We start from the raw sequence: 20,165 nt of genomic DNA, 5'->3' as shown, positions 1-20,165 counted from the left end.
TGGATTGCAAGTAACTTGGTTTGCAAGTGTTTTGCAAGACAAAACATTTTATTAAATTTTATCTTGACATACAAGAAATGCCTTGCAATACAAGTACTTACACTATACAGACATCACAACTGAGTCGATGGTTTTTCTCTCTCTGACGCTGCGGGAGTGTAATGACTGTTCTAAATGAGTGAGGTCTTACAATACAAGTACGTATAGTATTTTGTATTAAAAGTTTTTGGGTTGTGGAGCGAATCGTCTTGAGTTCCCATTATTTCCTATGGGCAAATTTGCTTTGTTAGGAGTGCTTTGGATTACGAGCATGCTTCTGGAACGAATTATGCTCGTAAAGCAAGGTTTTACTGTATTTCAATTCAGATTCAAAGTGGATTACAATAAAGAATACCCTATATTAAGGGGAACGTATCAAACTTATGAAAATTAATACACATAATATCCTAAAAAGTAACACTTAAAAAAAGTAGGTCTTTAAAGCCTTGCAAAAAATAGCATATGAATTAAGGCATCTATGTAATTCTATTAATATAACTCCTTTCCTCAAGTCACTTAATTGGTTCTCTATCTACTTATTCTCCGTATGAAAACACAACCTGTATTTGTTGCTTTTAACCCCCAGGTCTAAAGAAGCCAACCCAGATTGGAGACACTTTTATCAGTTTGGCAAGGCTTGTTGGGTGACCTTGTTTAGATCTGGGGGTTAAAAGTGGCAAATAAAAATTTATGTTTTTCATATGGTCTGCTTCTTTTCTGTTCTCTATATTAGATTTTATGAGCCATTTGTCTTGTTTTTTCAGCTTCGGAGCTTATTCTAATTTAATCTAATAAGTAGTCTTATATTCCGCTACATAGTAAAACCTTGGATTGCAAGTAACTTGGAATTGAGACATTTAAATACATCTCCGGACGTATCGAGGTGGAAGAAGATATTTTCCTTCTCCAGGGACCCTCAGCCACAAGAGGGCATCCGCTTAAACTCAGGGGCGGGAAATTTCATGGGGACACCAGAAAGTATTTCTTCACCGAAAGAGTGGTTGATCATTGGAACAAGCTTCCAATACAGGTAATCGAGGCCAACAGCGTGCCAGATTTTAAGGGTAAATGGGATGCCCATGTGGGATCCTTAAGAGGGTGGAGTTAAGCATGGGTCATTAGGAGAGGGATCTCCAGGAGAGCAGACTCAGGGGGGTGGGTCTGTGAAGTGGGCAGACTTGATGGGCTATGGCCCTTATCTGCCGTCATTTTTCTATGTTCTATGTTTCTATGTTCTATTTCCATATACAGTTCAAACTCCACTTATAGACTTACAAGTGCATTCACTCTGCAACTCCTCGGCCTCTCTTCTCCAGCCCTACACCTCTGCCTGGGAGCTCCATCTATCAGATAAGTTGCTCATCTGTACCCTTCTCCACCTCCAACCCCACACGCCATTCCTTCTACCTTGCTGCACCATACACCTGAAATAGATTTTGAGTTGATATGTCAATGCTCCATCTCGGGTCTTATTCAAACGCAGGGTAAAAGCCCATCTTTTTGTGACTGCTTTTAAATCTTAACCTATTTGACTGTTTTAATACCCATGTTGATTTAATCATTCCCATAATAAACTCCCAAGTCCTTTATTTGCCCTGTTTGTCTGTCTTGAATAGATGGGTAAGCTCTATCAAAGCAGGGACTAAGGGATCCTTTCATCAAGGTGCAGTAAGGGTTTAACGCGTAGAATACCATGCGCTAAACTGCTTGCCACGCTAGTCGCTAACACCTCCATTGATCAGGCGTTAGTTTTTTTTTGCTTGCCGCGGGGGTTAGCGCGTGATGAAATGTCCGCGCTAACCCCGCTAGCGCGGCTTGATAAAAGGACCCCAAATTCTTAGGTGTGTGTGTACAATGATCTATGTGCCTTATGGGGGCTATATGAAAGGGATGCTGAAAAGTTCTCAGCCCAACCAACCAATTTCCTAAATTCTGAGCGTTATTTTGCCACTGTAACTGAAAAGAGTGTTCTCCCAAAAGAATATGCGACGCTTACAATTAATGCAAAGCGCTGCGGTCGGACTTATCTTCGGTCTAAAGAAATTTGATCACGTGACGCCATACTACAAACAGCTACACTGGCTGCCGTTGGAAGCTCGTGTAAAGTTTAAGTTCGCCTGCCTCTGCTTTAAAGTTCTCTACGTTCTAGCCCCTAAATGTATAACTGACCTCTTCTCCTTCTCAGCCAACAGACACAAGAGAAGCTCCCACTTACACTTCGTTTCTCCCCCCGGTTAGAGGTTGCAAACTAAAAAAACACCATGAACACCTTCTCTCACATCAAGCAGCTTTATGGGGTAAAGATCTAGAACAACTGCTCTCGCCCACCACTTACGAGGTATTCAGGAAGCGCCTCAAAACTCACCTGTTCCTGAAGTATCTAGACAGCTGACCCGTTCCTCTCTTTCTCCTCTATAACGGTTCTCTCACCCTATCCCCCTCTTGTTTTCCCATCCCTTAAGTTCTCTCAACTTGTACTCCATTATTCTTTTGTAAACCGCATAGAACTTAACGGTACTGCGGTATATAAACTGTTATTATTATTATTATTTATTCTGTTAAGTGCCAATTTGCAGAAACAAAATTCTCTGCTCTGTTTCAGGTCATTAATTGAACCATATCCATATCATTCTCTTCTTCGTTGGGCTGAGAACATTTCAGCACCCCTCGTAGAAATGATGGAAGTGTTTTGAGTACAGATTTGTCTATTCATTAGCAAGCTTGGGTTGTTACGTTTTCCTAGCATCATAGGATGCTTTCAAGTTTATTAAAATTTGATGAAACACTAATCATAACTTCTAAGCGTTTGGAAATTAAAAAAAAAAAAAAATTAAAATGGGGAGCAATTAACATACTCAGTGACAAGACATAATTTACATTAAAACAATAGGATAGTAGGGAGAAATACAATTTTAAAAAGAAAAGAGTACAATTAAGGATAAAAACAAGAGGGAACTGGAAAAAATCATGTCAATGTTGAATATGATTAATACAGAATTTGGCAAGGGTGGACCCAGAGATCATTTAGCATTCATATGCATCTTTAAATAGGAAGCTTTTAAGGTTTCCCTTGAATTTATCTAGATTTTTCTCAGACCTTAAATGTAATGGTAACGAATTCCAAATTGTAGAATTACAAGTGATCTTTACAGGACATATTTATTCTTACTTTTAATGGGATTTAGAATGTGCCCACTAGCATGTTCTTTGGAGCACTACAGAGAAAGTAGCTAAGTACCCTTAGTAAATTGTTAAAAAAAATAACAATGTTTTCTGGGATTCCAATGGACTGATTTCTTGTGCATGTAAGGCATTTGCTACCTTGTGCCTCCTTTGTGCTGAGTACTAACAACTGGGGAGACCAGTTTTCAAAATCCTTGGAAGTGTTATATTTTGGGGATACACAATAAAGCCAATCCATTAGAATTCCAGTTTTCTCAGCCATTTTCAGAAGCCATTTAATTGCCTGAATAAAAATGTATCCACATAAAAGGGCTGTTTGAAAGTTGGCCGTCCCATTATCCACATAAGTGTTTACAGGGCTCTGTATATAGTTGTAATTCCATTAATTCCTGGGGGAGTTAAAGGTTAATAGGAATGCAAAATATATTTTCAGTTAAAGCAATGCCAGTGTCCAGAAATTGTCTTCGGATAAATTGCAGCAGTTTGAAAATGACTCCCAAAATGTATTACTGCAAAATCTATTATTTTTGTGTCAGTTGTGCCATGAACTCAAGAGGTAACACAGGTCCCAGCTTTGATCGATCCACTCACTGTTTACAGACTTTGCTTGCGTGATCTATCAGCTTGTTTGTTCACTTGTATGAACGGTAAGCCACTGTTCTCCTCCGTTACGTTTCCCAAGCTGTAAATCGAACCAGATAAAATGCGTCATGCTACCAGTTCATTATAATATTCATCCCAAAAGCACAAATCCTGGTATTTTGATGTTGTGATGCAATCCACTTGCTATCTGATTATGCACAAAAGTATTTTATCTGTCTGTGTGTGCACTGTGGTTTTCTGTTTGATATGTCAGCAAACAAAATGCAACCTTGAACAATTCCATCAAGATTTTAGCAGCAAAGATGGAGCATGTTCCATACATGTCGCCTCCAGAAACCGAACATACCAATTAATTTTTTTTTTCTTAAAAAATGTTCTATTAGTGGGTAAAGGTCTTCCTATCATGAAGAGTTGCAGGAAGCAAGAGAGAGAGAGAGGGGTGTTCTTAACCCAGCACCCTTAGCAATTGCAAGGATCGATAATGACAAAAAAAATAGACGCGTAGCTGGTCAAAACGTCTAGCTAGGCCATTTTTGAAAAAAAAAAAAAAAAGGTTAGATGTCTCGTTGGTTTTAAGATGACCATTTCTTCCGTCTGATATTTGGACATCTTGCGGGGAAACATCCAGTCGGACATAAATGTCCTATCAAAAATGGTCCTTTATGTGTGTAACTTTAAGATAACCTAAAGTAACACTTATTTTCAACCAAACTTAGAAACATGGAGGGCTAGGGAGGCCTTTTATTAAACTACAATATTCAGTTTAATATAAGGTACTACTCTTAGACGTTCAGTCTGCCATATAAAGGCTTTTTGTTTATATGGAAGTTTGAACCCTCTAGTCATAAGACTACCACTAGGGGTCAGTGGCACCATTTTGAGGAAGTTAATCATCAGAGCAAGAGGGAATGGGGATCCCTCCTACATCAGAGAAGACATTGAATCAAATTTTGACCTCAGACACCACAAGTTTTACTTTTATCCTTTTACTATTGCTTTTATTGTTAACCCTTTTGATTTGTTTGGCAACTAAAGTGGTATATTAAGCTCAATAAATGATAATTCCTTGAACCAGCCCTGATCTTAAAAACAGGCTTTTCATTGGTAGATCCTTTTTCTAAAATACTAGTAGAACTTGATACAACCCAATTTGGACGTCTCAATTCCAATTTGTACATTCTTTCTAAAATACTTCTCCAAGGCCCCCTTTTGCAAAGAAATGCATCGAAGCCATTCAATTCCTATGGGCTTTGGTGCATTTATTACAGCAGCATCATTACCGAGGTTTTGTAAAAGGGGCTCTAAATTTAACAGTATTTTAAATTTAGGCCTGCCATTATCTTAAATTAGGCCTAATTTATCCCCCCCCCCCTTATTTTTTTCTTTTACAAAACCATAGCGCAGCTTTGAGCGCCAGCCACAGAGGTAACAGCTCTTTATGCACCTCTGTTGCCACCAGATTTTTAGACTCCTAAACTGTAGACTTTATTGAATCTAGTAACAAAAATTTGAGCTCAACTGTTTTTTTTGCATAAGGCCAGTTTAAGAACTAGGTCTCAAATTTATCAGCCTAAAAATTGACCTCACTGCGTACGAAAGAGCTATTGTTCATATTGATCATAGTGGTTAGAGCACAGCGCTGCAGTCTTGTGCAGCCCAGTCTGGTTTCCACCCTCCATTGGTCGCTGTCACTTTGCATAGATTGCGTAAGCTCCTTGGGGTGGGACATTATAACCATGTGAGTAATCTTGTCTAGTATTAAGCCAGTGGGTAAGACTGTAGAAACAATAAACATAGAAACATGATGGCAGATAAAGGCCAAATGACCCGTCCAGTCTGCCCATCTGCAGTAACCATTATCTCTTTCTCTCTCCGAAAGATCCCACATGCCTATTCCAGGCCCTTTTGAATTCAGATACAATCTCTGTCTCTACCACCTCTTCCGGAAGACTGTTCCACGCATCTACCACCCTTTCTATAAAAGGTATTTCCTTAGATTACTCCGGAGCCTATCACCTCTCATTGAAGAGTTTCCTTTCAAATTAAAGAGATTCGACTCATGTGCATTTACATTACATAGGTATTTAAACATTTCTATCATATCTCCCCTCTCCCGCCTTTCCTCCAAAGTATACAGATTGAGATCTTTAAGTCTGTCCCCATATGCCTTATGATGAAGACTACATACCATTTTAGAAGCCTTCCTCTGGACCGACTCCATCCTTTTTTTATATCTTTTTGAAGGTGCGGCCTCCAGAATTGTGCACAATATTCTAAATGAGGTCTCACCAAAGTCTTATACAGGTGCTTCAATACCTCCTTTTTCCTACTAGCCATACCTCTCCCTTTGCAACCTAGCATCCTTCTAGATTTCGCCATCACCTTTTCAACCTGTTTGGCCACCTTAAGATCATCACATACAATCACACCCAAGTCCTGCTCTTCTGTCGTGCACACAAGCTCTTCATTCCCTAATATGTACCGTTCCCTCGGTTTTTTGCAGCCCAAATGCATGATCTTGCATTTCTTAGCATTAAATTTTAGCTGCCAAATTTTTAGTGTGCAAACTGGGAAATAACTACAGAGAGACAGTACAAAGATTTATTTTTTAAACCATGGCTTTTATTGTTGGAGAGCCACATTAACACCCTCCTCCTCCCTCCACCTTTTACAAAACCGTGGAAGCAGTTTTTAGCATAGGCTGGTGTGCTGAATGCTCTGCACCGCTCCTGACACTCATAGACCCCAATTTAACAAAACCGTGAAAGCGGTTTGTAGCGAAGGACAGCGCACTGAATGCTCTATGCTGCTTCCAGCACTCAGAGTTCCTATGAGCATCGGGAGCAGCACAGAGCACTCGGCACGCCGGCCTGCACTAAAAACCACTTCCGCGGTTTTGTAAAAAAAGGGGTGGGGTGGGTATATGAACATTGCAATAGCATTGTCTTGGATGCAGCACTCTGGAAAAGGTTTGCTCTTGCTTTTGGGTCTTTCCCATCCTTTTGGGCTCCTTTGCTTGCAAATTCTCTGATTGCCTAAGGGGCATCATAATATGGGCCCTTTTCTTGTGTTCCCAGTAGGTAGCAAGGAAAGGAGGAAGTTCTTATTGTTAGAAGTATAAGGCTTAAGTGGCATAGAGCTTACAGCCCTGAAGTATATTCATTAGCTCTCAAATTGTTCACAGCAATTTCTCTTTTATCATATTAAGACAAAACCAAGCCTGAGGCTGAGGTCACTTTCCTGTGGGGTTCTTAATTCCAGTAGCCAGTTAGCTCACTCCGTACCAGCAGCTTTGCTAACTGTACTATTCTGTTTGACTTTTGGTCCTGTTTCCCTTCACAAACAAATCTTATCGGCGCAGAGTAAACTTGAAAAGTAGGAGCACTCGTTTTATAACTTACCGTTAGATCTGTGGTCAAGGATGAGTGAGTCAAGCCTTCAAAGAAGACTCTCTGTAGCTCACTTCCTGTAATGTTATCTCCTGTGAGGGAAAAGGGCAACCATGTTTATCAATCTGTCTTTTATCTGCAGATGCTTTTTATTGGCCAAGCCAATCTTCCAAAGGAATGCGCTACGGCCTTCTAGTTCTTGCTAGCCCAAGAACTACAGTTCTGCATTGAGGTTCACCGATACTTGAAGCTGTTTTGTCAGTTATGTGACATCTACAACATTTGTTTTTTAATCCACAGCCCATAGGTAATGTAAGAATTGTGAAGCCTCACATCTGCAGCTTGACTTTTAAGTTATCCACAGGAGATCTCTTGAGTGAAAACAGAACTGCTTTTCTTCCACGAATGTAGTAGAATAGCAGGCAGCAGTCCATGTGAGGTCATCAAATTACTTTTCATGTATTTCTAATGGTGAGGGGCAGCTTTGTAATACAAACATGTGCTGGCAGTCTGTTTTAGAGCAGAAAGGATGGGCTCTCCTAATGCAAGGATTCTCAAAAGCAAGTCTGATTTCCACGATATCCTCGATGAGTACTCTTGCAACCACTGGATCCAAGAACCAGTTTAATTTGCGCAACTAGGTTACAGCCAACAAGCAGACCTTAACATTAGTCTTCATGCTTAGGAGCTAGGATCTCCTTTAATGGACCATCCATTCAAGGGTTTATTGCTTTGTGAGCTGACTAGATCATTTGACTCTCCATAAAATGACCTGCTGTCTTGTCTGTAAAGCTGTCAGTACTTAAAGTAGAAGGCAGTAATTAATGACCCCATCAACTTGTTTACACCAGAAAGCTGCCTTTTCCTGCATTTTTTAATAGAACCATAAAACTAACATTAGAACATAAAAATTGCCATACTGGGATAGGCCAAGGTCCATCAAGCCCAGTATCCTGTGACCAACCCAGGTCCCAAGTACCTGGCAGAAACCCAAAGAGGAACAACATTCCAGAGCTGAGATTGTGATGTCATAATGCCTCATTCCACCAAGACCTAAGAGTCAACCTCATCAGTGACGTCATAATGGCTTGATTGTTTCCAACAGTGGCTAACTCAGGTCCCAAGTACCTAGCTAGATCCCAAGTAGTAAAACAGATTTTATGCTGATTATCCTAGGAATAAACAGTGAATTTCCCCAAGCCATCTCAATAATTGCCTATAGACTTCTTTTTTAGGAAATTATCTAAACCTTTTTTAAATCCCACTAAGCTAACTAACTGATTTCACCACATTCTCCAGCAATGAATTCCAGAGTTTAATTACACGTTGTGTGATGAAATATTTTCTCCAGTTTGTTTTAAATCTACTACTTAGTAGCTTCATCGCATGCCTCCTAGTCCTCGTATTTTTGGAAAGAGTGAACAAGCAATTCACATCTACCCTTTCCACTCCACTCAGAATTTTATAGACCTCTATCTTATCCCCCCCTGAGCCATCTCTTCTCCAAGCTGAAGAGACCTAGCCACTTTATTTTCCTTATAGGGAAGTCATCCCATCCCTTTTATCATTTTTGGTGCCCTTTCTGTACCTTTTCTAATTCCACTATATCTTTTTTGAGATACAGCGACCAAAACTGCATACAGTATATGAGGTGCAGCCATACCATAGAGCGATACAAGGGCATAGATACAAGGGTATTATAACATTTTCATCTTTGTTTTCTATTCTTTTCCTGATAATTCCTAACATTCTATTTGCTTACTAAGCTAACGCAACACATTGAGTTGAGGGTTTCAACGTTTCCTCAACAGTGACACCTAGGTCCTTTTCTTGGGTAATGGTTCCTAACATAGAACCCTGCATCATGCAGCTATAGTTCGGGTTCCTCTTTTCCACATGCATCACTTTGCACTTGCTCACATTAAACATCGTGTGCCATTTTGATGGCCAGTCTCACAAGGTCCTCTTGCAATTTTTCACAATCCTCTTGTGATTGAACAACTTTGTGTCATCAGAAAATTTAATTATCTCATTAGTTATTCTCATCTCTATATCATTCAAGTTTAAGTTTCAAGTTTTTATTATTATTTGATGAATCGCTTATTCGATTTATTAAGCGATATACAACGTTCTAAAAAAAGAAGTAGGTTACAAAAAAGACTAACGAAATAACATAATTCTTAAAAATAAAACAAACGTGAATCAGGGGGGTAAGAAGGGAAAAGTTACAAATTTTTTCTTAGAGGGAATAAACAAAGAAGGAGAAAAATAATAGGGTGGGGAAAGAGTTAAAACCTGAAGACGTTATGTCATGTCTAAAATTTAAATGTTAAGTGTCTTTTAAGAAGATAAGATTTTAAGGATTTTTTAAAAGAAGTAAGGTCTTTTTCATCTTTAATATATTGAGGCAATGAGTTCCACCATTGGGGACCCATTACGGAAAACATATCGTGTCTTCTGGTGCCTACTATTTTCAAGGAAGGGATAGCTAAGGGAGAGGTCGAGAGGTATTATGGAGGATTAACATTTTGGTTATGAATTGGGGTTCATTAAAGGTTAATGTTTTAAATACTAATAGTATCACCTTGAAGGTGATACGATGGCTAATTGGAAGCCAATGGGAATCAATCAATAAAGGCGTGACTTGGTCGAATTTCTTGGCGTTGTGGATTAGCTTAATAACTGTATTTTGAATAATTTGCAGTCTTCTTTTTGTGAGATGTTAAGTGAAAGAGAATTACAATAATCCATTTTAGCTATAATCAAGGAATGAATATGTCGAAAAGCAGCGCTCCCAGCACAGAACTCTGGGGAACCCCACTATTTAGACTTCTCCACTGAGAATATTGACCATTTAAACCTACTCTGTTTTGTGTCTTTCAACCTGCTCTTGATCCATAATAGAACATTATCCTTATCCCATGACTTTCTAATTTCCTCAGAAGTCTTTCATTAGAAAGATGATCACTTTTTTTTTTTATTTTACTGGAACAACATTAACTTAACAGGATGCTATCAACAACAGAGGCATTCATGCAAGCTCTACAGCTGGTTCTTACAGAACCTTTGCTTTATTTTCACAGATTTTGGAGTCTTCCTTCTGTCCTCCTGAGCATTCATCCCCTTTGATTTAAACTGTTAACATCAAGTTGCTCAGCATCCTACTTTTCCTTAAGCTGGTCAACTCAATTGATGAACTTGTTTTATCTAGAACAGTGTTTCCCTAGTCAGTCCTGGAGTACCCTCTTGCCAGTCAGGTTTTCAGGATATCCACAATGAATATGCATGATGTTGATTTACATACATTGCCTCCTTTTTATATATCCTGAAAACCTGTCTGACAAGGGTTATTCCAGGACTGACTTGGAGAAAACTGATCTAGAGCAGGGGTTCTCTGCCCCATCCTTAGGACATGCCTAGCTACGTTTTCACAATATATACAATGAATATACATGAGATAAATGTATTTGTATTACTTTGTTGTATGTAAATCTATCTTATGCATATTCATTGTTGGCACCCTGAAATCCTGATTGGCTGGGTGTGTTCCAAGAACTGGGTTGAGAGCCTCTGATCTAGAGTAGTGTTTCTCAACTTCTTCATGCCAAGTATCCCCTAAGTCTAAGAAATATCAACCAAGAACCCTGCTCCAGCTCCATCTCAGACCCTGCCACATAATAATAGTAATGCAATTTTGCCTATTCATTTTTTATATACACACGATATAATCTTATTAACAATACATAAATATTCTAGCTGATGAGGACCCTCAAGCTATGTCAGCTGATGACTTCTTCTGAAGGTGGCCCAGGAGTCCCTTTTGCCAAGCTTGGCAAGCAGCAGCAGCATCCCTGAGTCACAGATGTTGGCATCTCAGTGGCTCAGGGATGCTGCCAGCGACTGATAACACTTGGTAGAGGGAAGTTCTGGTAGCGTTTAGAGGAGGTCCTCAGTTGGCGGTGCTTGGGGATTTCCCCCAGCCACAGCAAGGGTCAGCAAGTAATTCAACACTGGAGAAATAAAACCAGAAATGCATTTCCTTTTCTGTTGAACACAATACAAAGGCATCTGCTATATTCATTTCCCAAAGCTAACATATTTCAAGTCAATAAATTCCTTTTTTTTACCTTTGTTATCTGGAGATTTATTTTTCTATCAAGTTGGTTCCAGTTTCTCTTTCTGCTTTCCTGTCTTCTGCAAATTCTTCTTCGACTTCAAGCGGTTGCTGTCCATTGGTTCCTCCTACCATGGTCCAGCATTTCTTTCTTTCCTCCCTCCCATTGTACAGCATCCTCACTCCCTTCTATCCTGGATAATTTTCCTTCTTTTTCCCCTCCCCAGTCCTGCACAGCATTTCTTCCTGTCTCCTCCACCCCCATATATATTCTCTCTCTCTCCCTCCCTCCACGGGAATGAGGAAAGGGAGGGATCCAGGGTGCATCTCTCCCACCTTATCCTTCTCTTCCCCATGCATCTCTACCTCACACCCATCTCTCTCTCTCTCCCTCCTCCACAGGAATGAGGAAAGGGAGGGATCCAGGGTGCATCTCTCCCACCTCATCCTTCTCTTCCCCATGCATCTCTACCTCACACCCCAAAATTCTCCTCTTCTTCCTTTCCCCATGTACACCATCTCTTTCCCTTTCTTTTCCCTACCCACCTCTGCATCTCTTTTCCCTCCCTCCTATGTCCTAAGTTTATGCCCCCTCCCTTACGTGCTCCTTCCCTCCCTCCCTTCTGTGTCCCGAGTTCATGCCCCCTCCCTCTTTCCTTCCAGCTTTTGTCCCAAGTTTGTGCCCCTCCCATGTCCCAACGTGCTCCTTCCACCTCCCTCCTTCCTTCCTTTGTCCCACGTTCATGTCCCCATTCTCTCTTACTTATCCTCACGTGCTTGCTCATTCCATTCAGGGCTGTCCAGATGGGCCTCCTCCTTCATGCCTTCAGCCGCACTTGCTTCTTCGTAGGGCCGCAGGCAGCAGCTCCTGCACATGGCTGACCCGGAAGCCTTCCCTCTGATGTCAGCTCTGACGTCGAAGGGAAGGCTTCCAGTTTGGCATCGGTGCTGGGAGCCTACACACAGCTTTGTGAAGGGGTGCATGCAGTTGGAGGGCAGGAACGAAGAGACGCTGCTGAAGCTTCTAGTCCAGGAGGGGTATAGGAGCCAATTTGACAGCCGCATTGGCAGAAGGGAGGGAGGATGCAACAGTACCGGCAGCGGCAGGAGGGCAAGAGAAGAAGGTGCTGTTTACCCCCTACCACTCATAAGCGTACCGCCTGAGGTATGCATACCGTGTGTTGAGAGTCAGTAATAACGAGACAGTTGATCGCATTTTGAGCCTATCGCCTAACTGGAAGCTCCCTTGAAGCCTCTGGGAAGGAGCCTCCTAAAATGTCTCTGTTCATGTTAACACATGTAAATCTCTATCATATTGAAAAATAAGGCCCTGTTTATTCAGATGCAGTTTTCTGGATAGCGGCACCTGGTGTCCAGATACATACCACTGATTGGGGCCTCTGTTAATTTTTGTTGCCACCTTTTTGGATAGTACCACTGAAAAATGATTAGAGCCACCTCGTCACTGTCTGAATAGGGCCAGATTGGTGCAGGCGTAATGTGTGGATAGCAACAAAAAAGTTATCCATTAGCAGCTATATTGAACTGCTATCTGAAAACAGGATAAACTTTGAACAGAAAAATTGCTGTCCTAATTTTTCAGTCAGTGCAAAAAGTTGCATGTTAGAGATGCTGACTGCACAGCTTAGACAGGTTTTCCACACAAATATAGCACTGAGATGCAGTGATCAATGAGGATGCAAATTTAGCATTATGTTAAAAAGTGTGTGCTGTGAGACAAACAGTACACACTGTGGCGGTAATCAGCAGCTTGTTTCTAAAATGTTCCCCTTCCTGTCAGTGTGTGAATGGTGATTATTTCACACACTGAAAGAAAGGGAGATTTTTTATTTTTTTTTTTAAACCAAACAAACCAAAAACTGCTATGTGCAGGGTCACTTTCACCTTCTTCCTAAAAAGTCCCATGATCAGCCTCCCCATGTTAAATGCCCCCAGTCCTCTAATCTCACATACCCCCTGCCCCACAAACACATATTCCTGCTGTCTAGTGGCGGCCTCAGACCCCCCCTTCCCACCCCCCTTAATACCTTCAAAAGCAGGAGTGATGCTTCTGCCCCATCTTTGAAAATGGTGGCACCTGACCCTGTGTAATGCATCCTGGGACGTACCATGCGGGGACAGTCTGAGGGAAATTCTATAAAAGGTGCCAAATAGACACCTAAATAAATAGGTGCTTAAGTTAGGCACCTAACTTAATTAGTATATTAGCTTCAATTATGAGTTTTAATAAGCTCATAATTGGAAAACAAAATACAAATTAATTGGGTGATAGGCGCCTGTCGTCCTAGGCAGGATTCTACATGAGATAGGTACCTAATAGCACCAAACTCCAAAGCAGGCGTGTTTAGAGGTAGAGAAGGACTTAGGTGTTTTCTGCATGTGTGACTGAGGCCAGGTGCCCTGGTGGAGGTAGAAGTTCAGAAACTTTAGTAGGTGTCACGGCCCCAAGTAGGAAGATATTTGTCGGCTCTCCTTCAGCTTTTTGGACTCGAAACAGCCCCAACTGAAAAAATGGTGATTACTTATGGCATTACTTACGACACTCACATACCCAAATTTCTAATCTCAGTTTATATTTGAGTCAACCTTTTTTTCCTCCTCCTTTTTGGGAGAAAATGTTACCTCAGTTTATATTCTAGTATTTACAGTAAGTGCTATTTTATAATGGTGCATCTAACTTGCATAGGAAAAGGAAGGACCTCAAGAACTGGTACAGAGGAGCAAATCTATTGAAAGACCCAATATAGGCTGTGCTTCAGTAATCTGGCTGCGTCAAGGGTCATTTCAGCAAGTGTATTTAAGTTAAAAGCGCAAGCAATCCAACATATACTGTATGTAGATTCTGGAGTTTACAGAATCGGCCCTCTTTTTTTATGTAAAATTGATTGAGCTTTTAACAAATATATATCTGAACATCTACTGAAACAAACCCTGATGCAGGCAGATTGCCGAAACATAGTCCTTATCGGCAATAGTCCTTTCAGTAATTTTGCTCCTCTGTATCAATTCTTGAGGTCCATTGTGCTTTCTATTGTATTGCTTTATTCACTGTGTTTTTGATTCCCTCTTTTCTGTTGATTTGTACCTGATTTGCACAGCATGCAAATGAAAGAGGGCCTATACATGGGTGGAACTTGGGTGGGACTCCAATTTGCATGGTGACATTCATCACCATTCCCGTCCCCGCAGATAACCGCAGGAAACCATCTCCATGTCATCCTTTAAGGAGAGAAGGAATCAGAGTATGAATGGGCACAGCCACTGACCCTCAAGCACTGCATTGAAGAATGCTGGTGCAGAAGGACTGAGGTTGAGATAGACACTAAAGAATGACATGGGATTGTTTCCTGTGGTTATCCGCGGGGATGGGAATGGTGATGAATTTTGTCACCGTGTCATTCTCTATTGGCAATTAAGCATGTCCCTGCTGCTTTTATACTCCTGCAGTTGCCAAAAAAATCTGTGTAGGCTTATAAATGATGGGCTTGCCAATACCAGGTTCTGTACCCTGGTACCATTAAATAGGCTCCCACTGTATGTCCTCGGGGCATCTAAATGGAGGCACTTGGTTGCAGAATTACCCCAAGCTGCTTAGTGCACTTTAGTAAAAGGGCTCCTATGAGAGACAGGAATATGACAGACAAGGGGGGGGAAACACATTTTCAGCTATGTTCTTTCTTATTTCAGATACAAAGGACCCTGTGGAACATGAAAATACAGCGCCAGAAAGCACAGAGATCGCAATCAACTACCGACTAATGTTTCCCGGTACCTTGGACAGGCTAGATCCTTGGAATACCATCAGCATCTATGAACGAATGAACGCAAAGAAAATCTTTGAGAGAAAGAAGTGGAAGGATCTGCAGGTGAGAGCTGGGCGTGGCTTTTGGGAATGTCTGTTCAGGAGTACATTTCAATTCAGATACCAGCTCTGGGACTCCTCCCTGGATCTCCTTTATTTCACCCTAGAGTTTGGGGAAGACTTGTCGGTCAGCATTTAGGTAGTGTTTTAATGAGTATCCTTGTCCGTGAGAAAACCCTAATGAGCTTGACTACCTCTGCTAGAATTTTGAATCCAGGGATTGAAACAGATGGAAGTTTTCATTTTCATGACATTAAGAAGACAGTATTTACGAGTGAGCTACTCAAAAACATCCACAATAATTGAGACTGGAAGACTTGGTCCTAAACCCTAATCCACTTATATATTCTAGGTGTTCTCTTGTTTATAATAAAAATAAATGCACATGAATGCAGGTGTTATAAACAGACCCTCTCAATGCAAATCTTATAACTTACAATGACGGTTCTAGTGCTTCATGCTCTAGCATCCAAAAAACAGCACAGATGAAGCCTTTCTGTTGATGTGATTTAGACATTTACATAACAGTTTGAAGAAAATGTAATTTATTATGGTTTCAAATAAGAGACCTCACTATCTGCGTAAATAGAACTTAATACTACAGGTACTCGTCGACTTACAACCGTAATTGGTTCCGACTGACAGGTCGTAAGTTGATCGGGATGTAAGTTGGCCTAAGTTAGACTAAGGTAAGAATACTGTATTAGACTGGGTAATGATATTGTAATCATCTTAAAGTAATATTTTATTAACATTTTCTTACTTTCTAAGTCAAGCACAGCACAAACCCTTTGTGATGAACATTCGTTGTGGCGCCTCCTCCTCTTTATATTATTACTGCTGCGTAGCGAGACTTGGGAGTGCGGGAGACGGGCTGCTAACAGCTGGCAGGGGAAACTGTAGTAAACCCGTCATAAAGTCGAACAGTCGTAACTTCAATAGGTCGTAAGTCGACGAGTACGGTACCTGTTTTACATAATGTCTGCAGTTCTTTATGATAGCCACGGGAGGGCACCAGAGACTGGAAAGAAGAAAAATAAGTTGACCCTTTCCTTAAGACACATGCCTGGAGTGCAATTAAGGGGCCCAATGCAGAAAAGCTACTGCAAGTTTAACCACACAATTAGCACGGTTTTATGAGCACATTAGTGGCTGCACAATGCAGGAAGGGGTTGTTAACTTGCACAGAAGACATGGCCACACATTACATTAAACAGCATAGTAATGAGAGCTTTAAAGTACTCTGGAATGCAATGCAGAGAAGGAAACCATGGATAGCAGAGAGGTTTTATGCCAGTTTTTAACATTTAACTTCTAGTTTTGTCTTTTTTTTTTTTTTTTTTTGCAACCAGAATGAAGTTTCTGTAAGTTTAAAAGACTGAAGGAAGGTAATAAACCATATGAACGTGTCCAAACAAAAGTATGAGAACACATCAATATCTGTTCTTCTGTACTTAAATATGAGCCTGTCAAAAATTCTATGTGCAAGAAATTTGTGTGAGGCTAAAATTTATGAGCAGAAGAACAAGTACCGATGTGTGCCTGCTCTTTTGTTTTTCTTTGGGCAAGCGCACAAGTAGCCACATTTAACTGCAAAATGTTTGTTTGCAAGTGCCAGGCCAGCTTCCCCAGATTAACATACAAATCCTACACATTTTTAAATTTGCACATCATAAGGCTCCTGCATTGTACAAAATTAAGTAGAAGCTATACATTCAGCCTTTCAAGTTTATTAGTGTTTTTGATTAATCGCTTAATCACAATTCAAAGCGATGAACAGAAATAATAAACATTAAAATTACAATATTAAGGGGTAATACAATATTTAACATAGACTTAAAATCAAACAGGACTATTAACAAACTTCATAGACAAAAAAAAGGGGAAAAAAGGGAATTGAACTACAAAATATTATAAATAGAATAGTTAGGGAAAAAAACACAAGGTAGGGGATGTAAAATTTCATAATCAAAACAATTAATAAATCTAAGAGGGAAAACTATCACTCAAAAGCATCTTTAAAAAGAAATGTTTTTAAATTAGTCTTAAATTTATCGAGGTTGTGTTCTTCTCTCAAATAGATAGGAAGAGAGTTCCAGACTTGAGGAGCCGTAACAGAAAAAATAAATTGTCGTCTAGTATTGATGATCTTGAGAGAAGGAATTGTCAATAGATGTTGTTCGTTTGACCGTAATATTCTATTTGAGGAGTAAGGAATTAATAATTTGAAAATAAATGCAGGAGTTTTATAGAGTAAGGATTTGAAAGTAAGTAAGCATAATTTATAAGTTATTCTATGAGATACCGGAAGCCAGTGGGCATTCTTAAGAAGTGGTGTTACTGCAACAGTCTCTTAAGAGTGAAAAGCAAAGGGGATTTGCACGCATGATGGCCGCTGATTCCTTTTCTGGCTGCAGCTGTGGGTTTCATAATGTATTGAGGCCCTTCCTGGCCTAAGAAACATGCAAAATCTTTTGTAGGATTAAAAGATCAAGACTGTAGTTTGGTTTTTAATAGGAAGAATTGTGATTCATGGAATTTGTAGTACCGTATTTGCCGGCGTATAAGACGACTTTTTAGTACCTTAAAATCCTTCCCAAAGTCGGGGGTCGTCTTATACGCCGGGTACAGTTTACATGCCCTTACTTGCGGGGCTGGATGTAATCAGTCGCGTGGCTCTTCTTCTCCCTACCTTCTCTGCTTGCAGCACAGAGCCGAACGGAAGTCTTCCCGACGTCAGCGCTGACGTCGGAGGGGAGGGAGGGCTTAAACAAAGCTTAAACAAAGCCCTCCCTCCCTCCGACGTCAGCGCTGACGTCGGGAAGACTTCCGTTCGGCTCTGTGCTGCAAGCATGGCAGGTAAGGAAAAGGAGAGTAGCCTCGCGGTTCGAGGGGCGGCCACCCCGCCCCGGTTGCAGCACAGCCGGCCAGGTTCCCTTACTTTTGTGGCACTTCCCCGACTGACCGATAACAGCCCGGGTCCGACAATCCTCCCTGCCCTGTAGCCGCGAATCTAAATTACCTTCTTACAGCAGCTGTAAGAAGGTAATTTAGATTCGCGGTTAAGGGCAGGGAAGTTTGTCGGACCCGGGCTGTTGTCGGTCGGTAGGGGAAGTGCCACAAAAGTAAGGGGACCTGGCCGGCTGTGCTGCACCCGGGGCGGTAGAGAAGGAGGGGGGGAGAAAGACGCTGAAATGCCATGGTGAAGACAGGAGGGGGGGGGGAAGGACTCTGAAAGCACTTGAAGACAGAGGAGGGAGAAGAACGCTGAAAGCACATGGGGGAATACAAAGGGGTGGAGAAGGAAGAAGGGGTCGTCTTATACGGTGAGTATAACACAAAACTCTATTTTTTAACTAAAAGTTGGGGGGTCGTCTTATACGCCCAGTCGTCCTATACGCCGGCAAATACGGTAGGTGCATGGTACCTTTATTATGAAGGAAGTTAGCTGTGGACAATAAAGTTGAATCCCGGTAGGGCCACATGCAGATTAACGTCAATCATAAATGTCTTTTGGAGAGAGTTCATAAATGGTGCCAAAACTTGGGCACTGAAAAAACTCAGTGCCAAGCGCTATACTATAAAGGGTGCGTCTTATATAGAATTATGTTAAGTTTGGATTCCTTGGAGGTGTGGCCTGGTGGTTAGAGCAGCTGCCTCAGCACCCTGAGGTTGTGAGTTCGATCCTAGGTTGTTCCTGTGACTCTGGGCAAGCCATCTACCCCTCTATTGCCCCAGGTACCACAGTTAGATTGTGAGTCTCCCAGGACAGATAGGGAAAATATGTAAAAGTACCTGAGTACTATTCAGTGTATTGTAAGTCACTATGGCTGAATCTCTTCATGAAAAAGGTGATTAATAAACCCATATAACTAATAACTTTGGCCAGTGTCCAAGTGAGGTGCAGTTAGGCAGTATTCTGTAATTCTGCGTGCAGCCTTTCTGAATGCCCTTGACACACCCATGGCCATGCCCCCGTTTGAGATAAGTGCCAGGGGAGTTAAGCACCATGCCTTATAGAACAGCACACATCCAGATTTTAATGAATGCTTATTAACATCAATAATTGGTTGTTAGCACCCAGTTCTTATACAATCCCTCTGTAGCCTGACCGTCGAGGTAGGCCTGCCTGTAAGGCTACCATTTCCAGATGGATTCATGCTGACATTTCTGCAGCTTATGTAGCGGCGGGGAGGAAAAAGAAACATTTGGGGTTAGGGCTCACTCCACTAGAGGAATATCTTCCTCTTGGGCTGAATTCACTGTAGTTTCGCCTGAGGAGATTTGCAGGGCGGTGACCTGCTCACTTGATCTAGTGACTAAGCAAGATGCTGCTTTTGGGGGATTCAATCTTGGCGGCAGGCTCATTTGGGCCCCCCCTGATGTTCTGGGACTACTCTGATACTTCCCCCACCGTCCAGACTACAGAGGGATTGTACAAGAACGAAAGATTGGGTTCTTACCTCTGCTAATCTTCTTTCTTGTAAATCTCCTCTGTAGTCTGGTCACCCGCCCGGTTTCTGTCCGATTCGTAGGTCGCCTAACCAGTAACTGCTAAGCCCCAAAAAGCAGCATCTTGCTTAATTGCTACATCAATCCGGTAGAAGTTAGCAGGGAAGACCAGGTCTCACCCTGCAAATTTCCTCATGCGAAACTGCAGTGAATTCAGCCCAAGAGGAAAACATTCCTCTAGTGGAGTGAACACTAACCCCAAGGGTTCCCCCCCCCCCACCGCTACATAAGCAGCAGAAATGTCGGCATGAATCTATCCGGAAATGGTAGCCTTAGAGGCGGGCCTACCCCGATGGGCAGGGCTCTACCGTCTAGACTACAGAGGAGATTTACAAGAAATAAGATTAGCAGAGGTAAGAACCTAATCTTTTGTTATTGATAGTTCAGATCTCGTTATTCAGTTTATTTGTGCACGCATCTCGGGAGCGTACCCATAGATGGG

General features: G+C 41.4%; 1 protein-coding gene across 1 annotated transcript in view; it reads left to right on the top strand.

Moving 5' to 3' along the window:
* IGFBP1 (insulin like growth factor binding protein 1) overlaps window positions 1-20,165 on the top strand; it is a 29,234-nt gene that overhangs the window by 2,162 nt on the left and 6,907 nt on the right. The window contains exon 2 of the mRNA XM_033930385.1: window positions 15,037-15,215. Coding sequence (XP_033786276.1) covers window positions 15,037-15,215 — 179 coding nt within the window. The remainder of the gene's footprint in view (window positions 1-15,036; window positions 15,216-20,165) is intronic.

This window comes from Geotrypetes seraphini, chromosome 2 (assembly GCF_902459505.1).
Source record: "Geotrypetes seraphini chromosome 2, aGeoSer1.1, whole genome shotgun sequence".
NCBI lineage: Eukaryota > Metazoa > Chordata > Amphibia > Gymnophiona > Dermophiidae > Geotrypetes > Geotrypetes seraphini.
The sequence above is the reverse complement of the archived record's forward strand: the minus strand, read 5'-3'. Positions and strand labels throughout refer to the sequence as shown.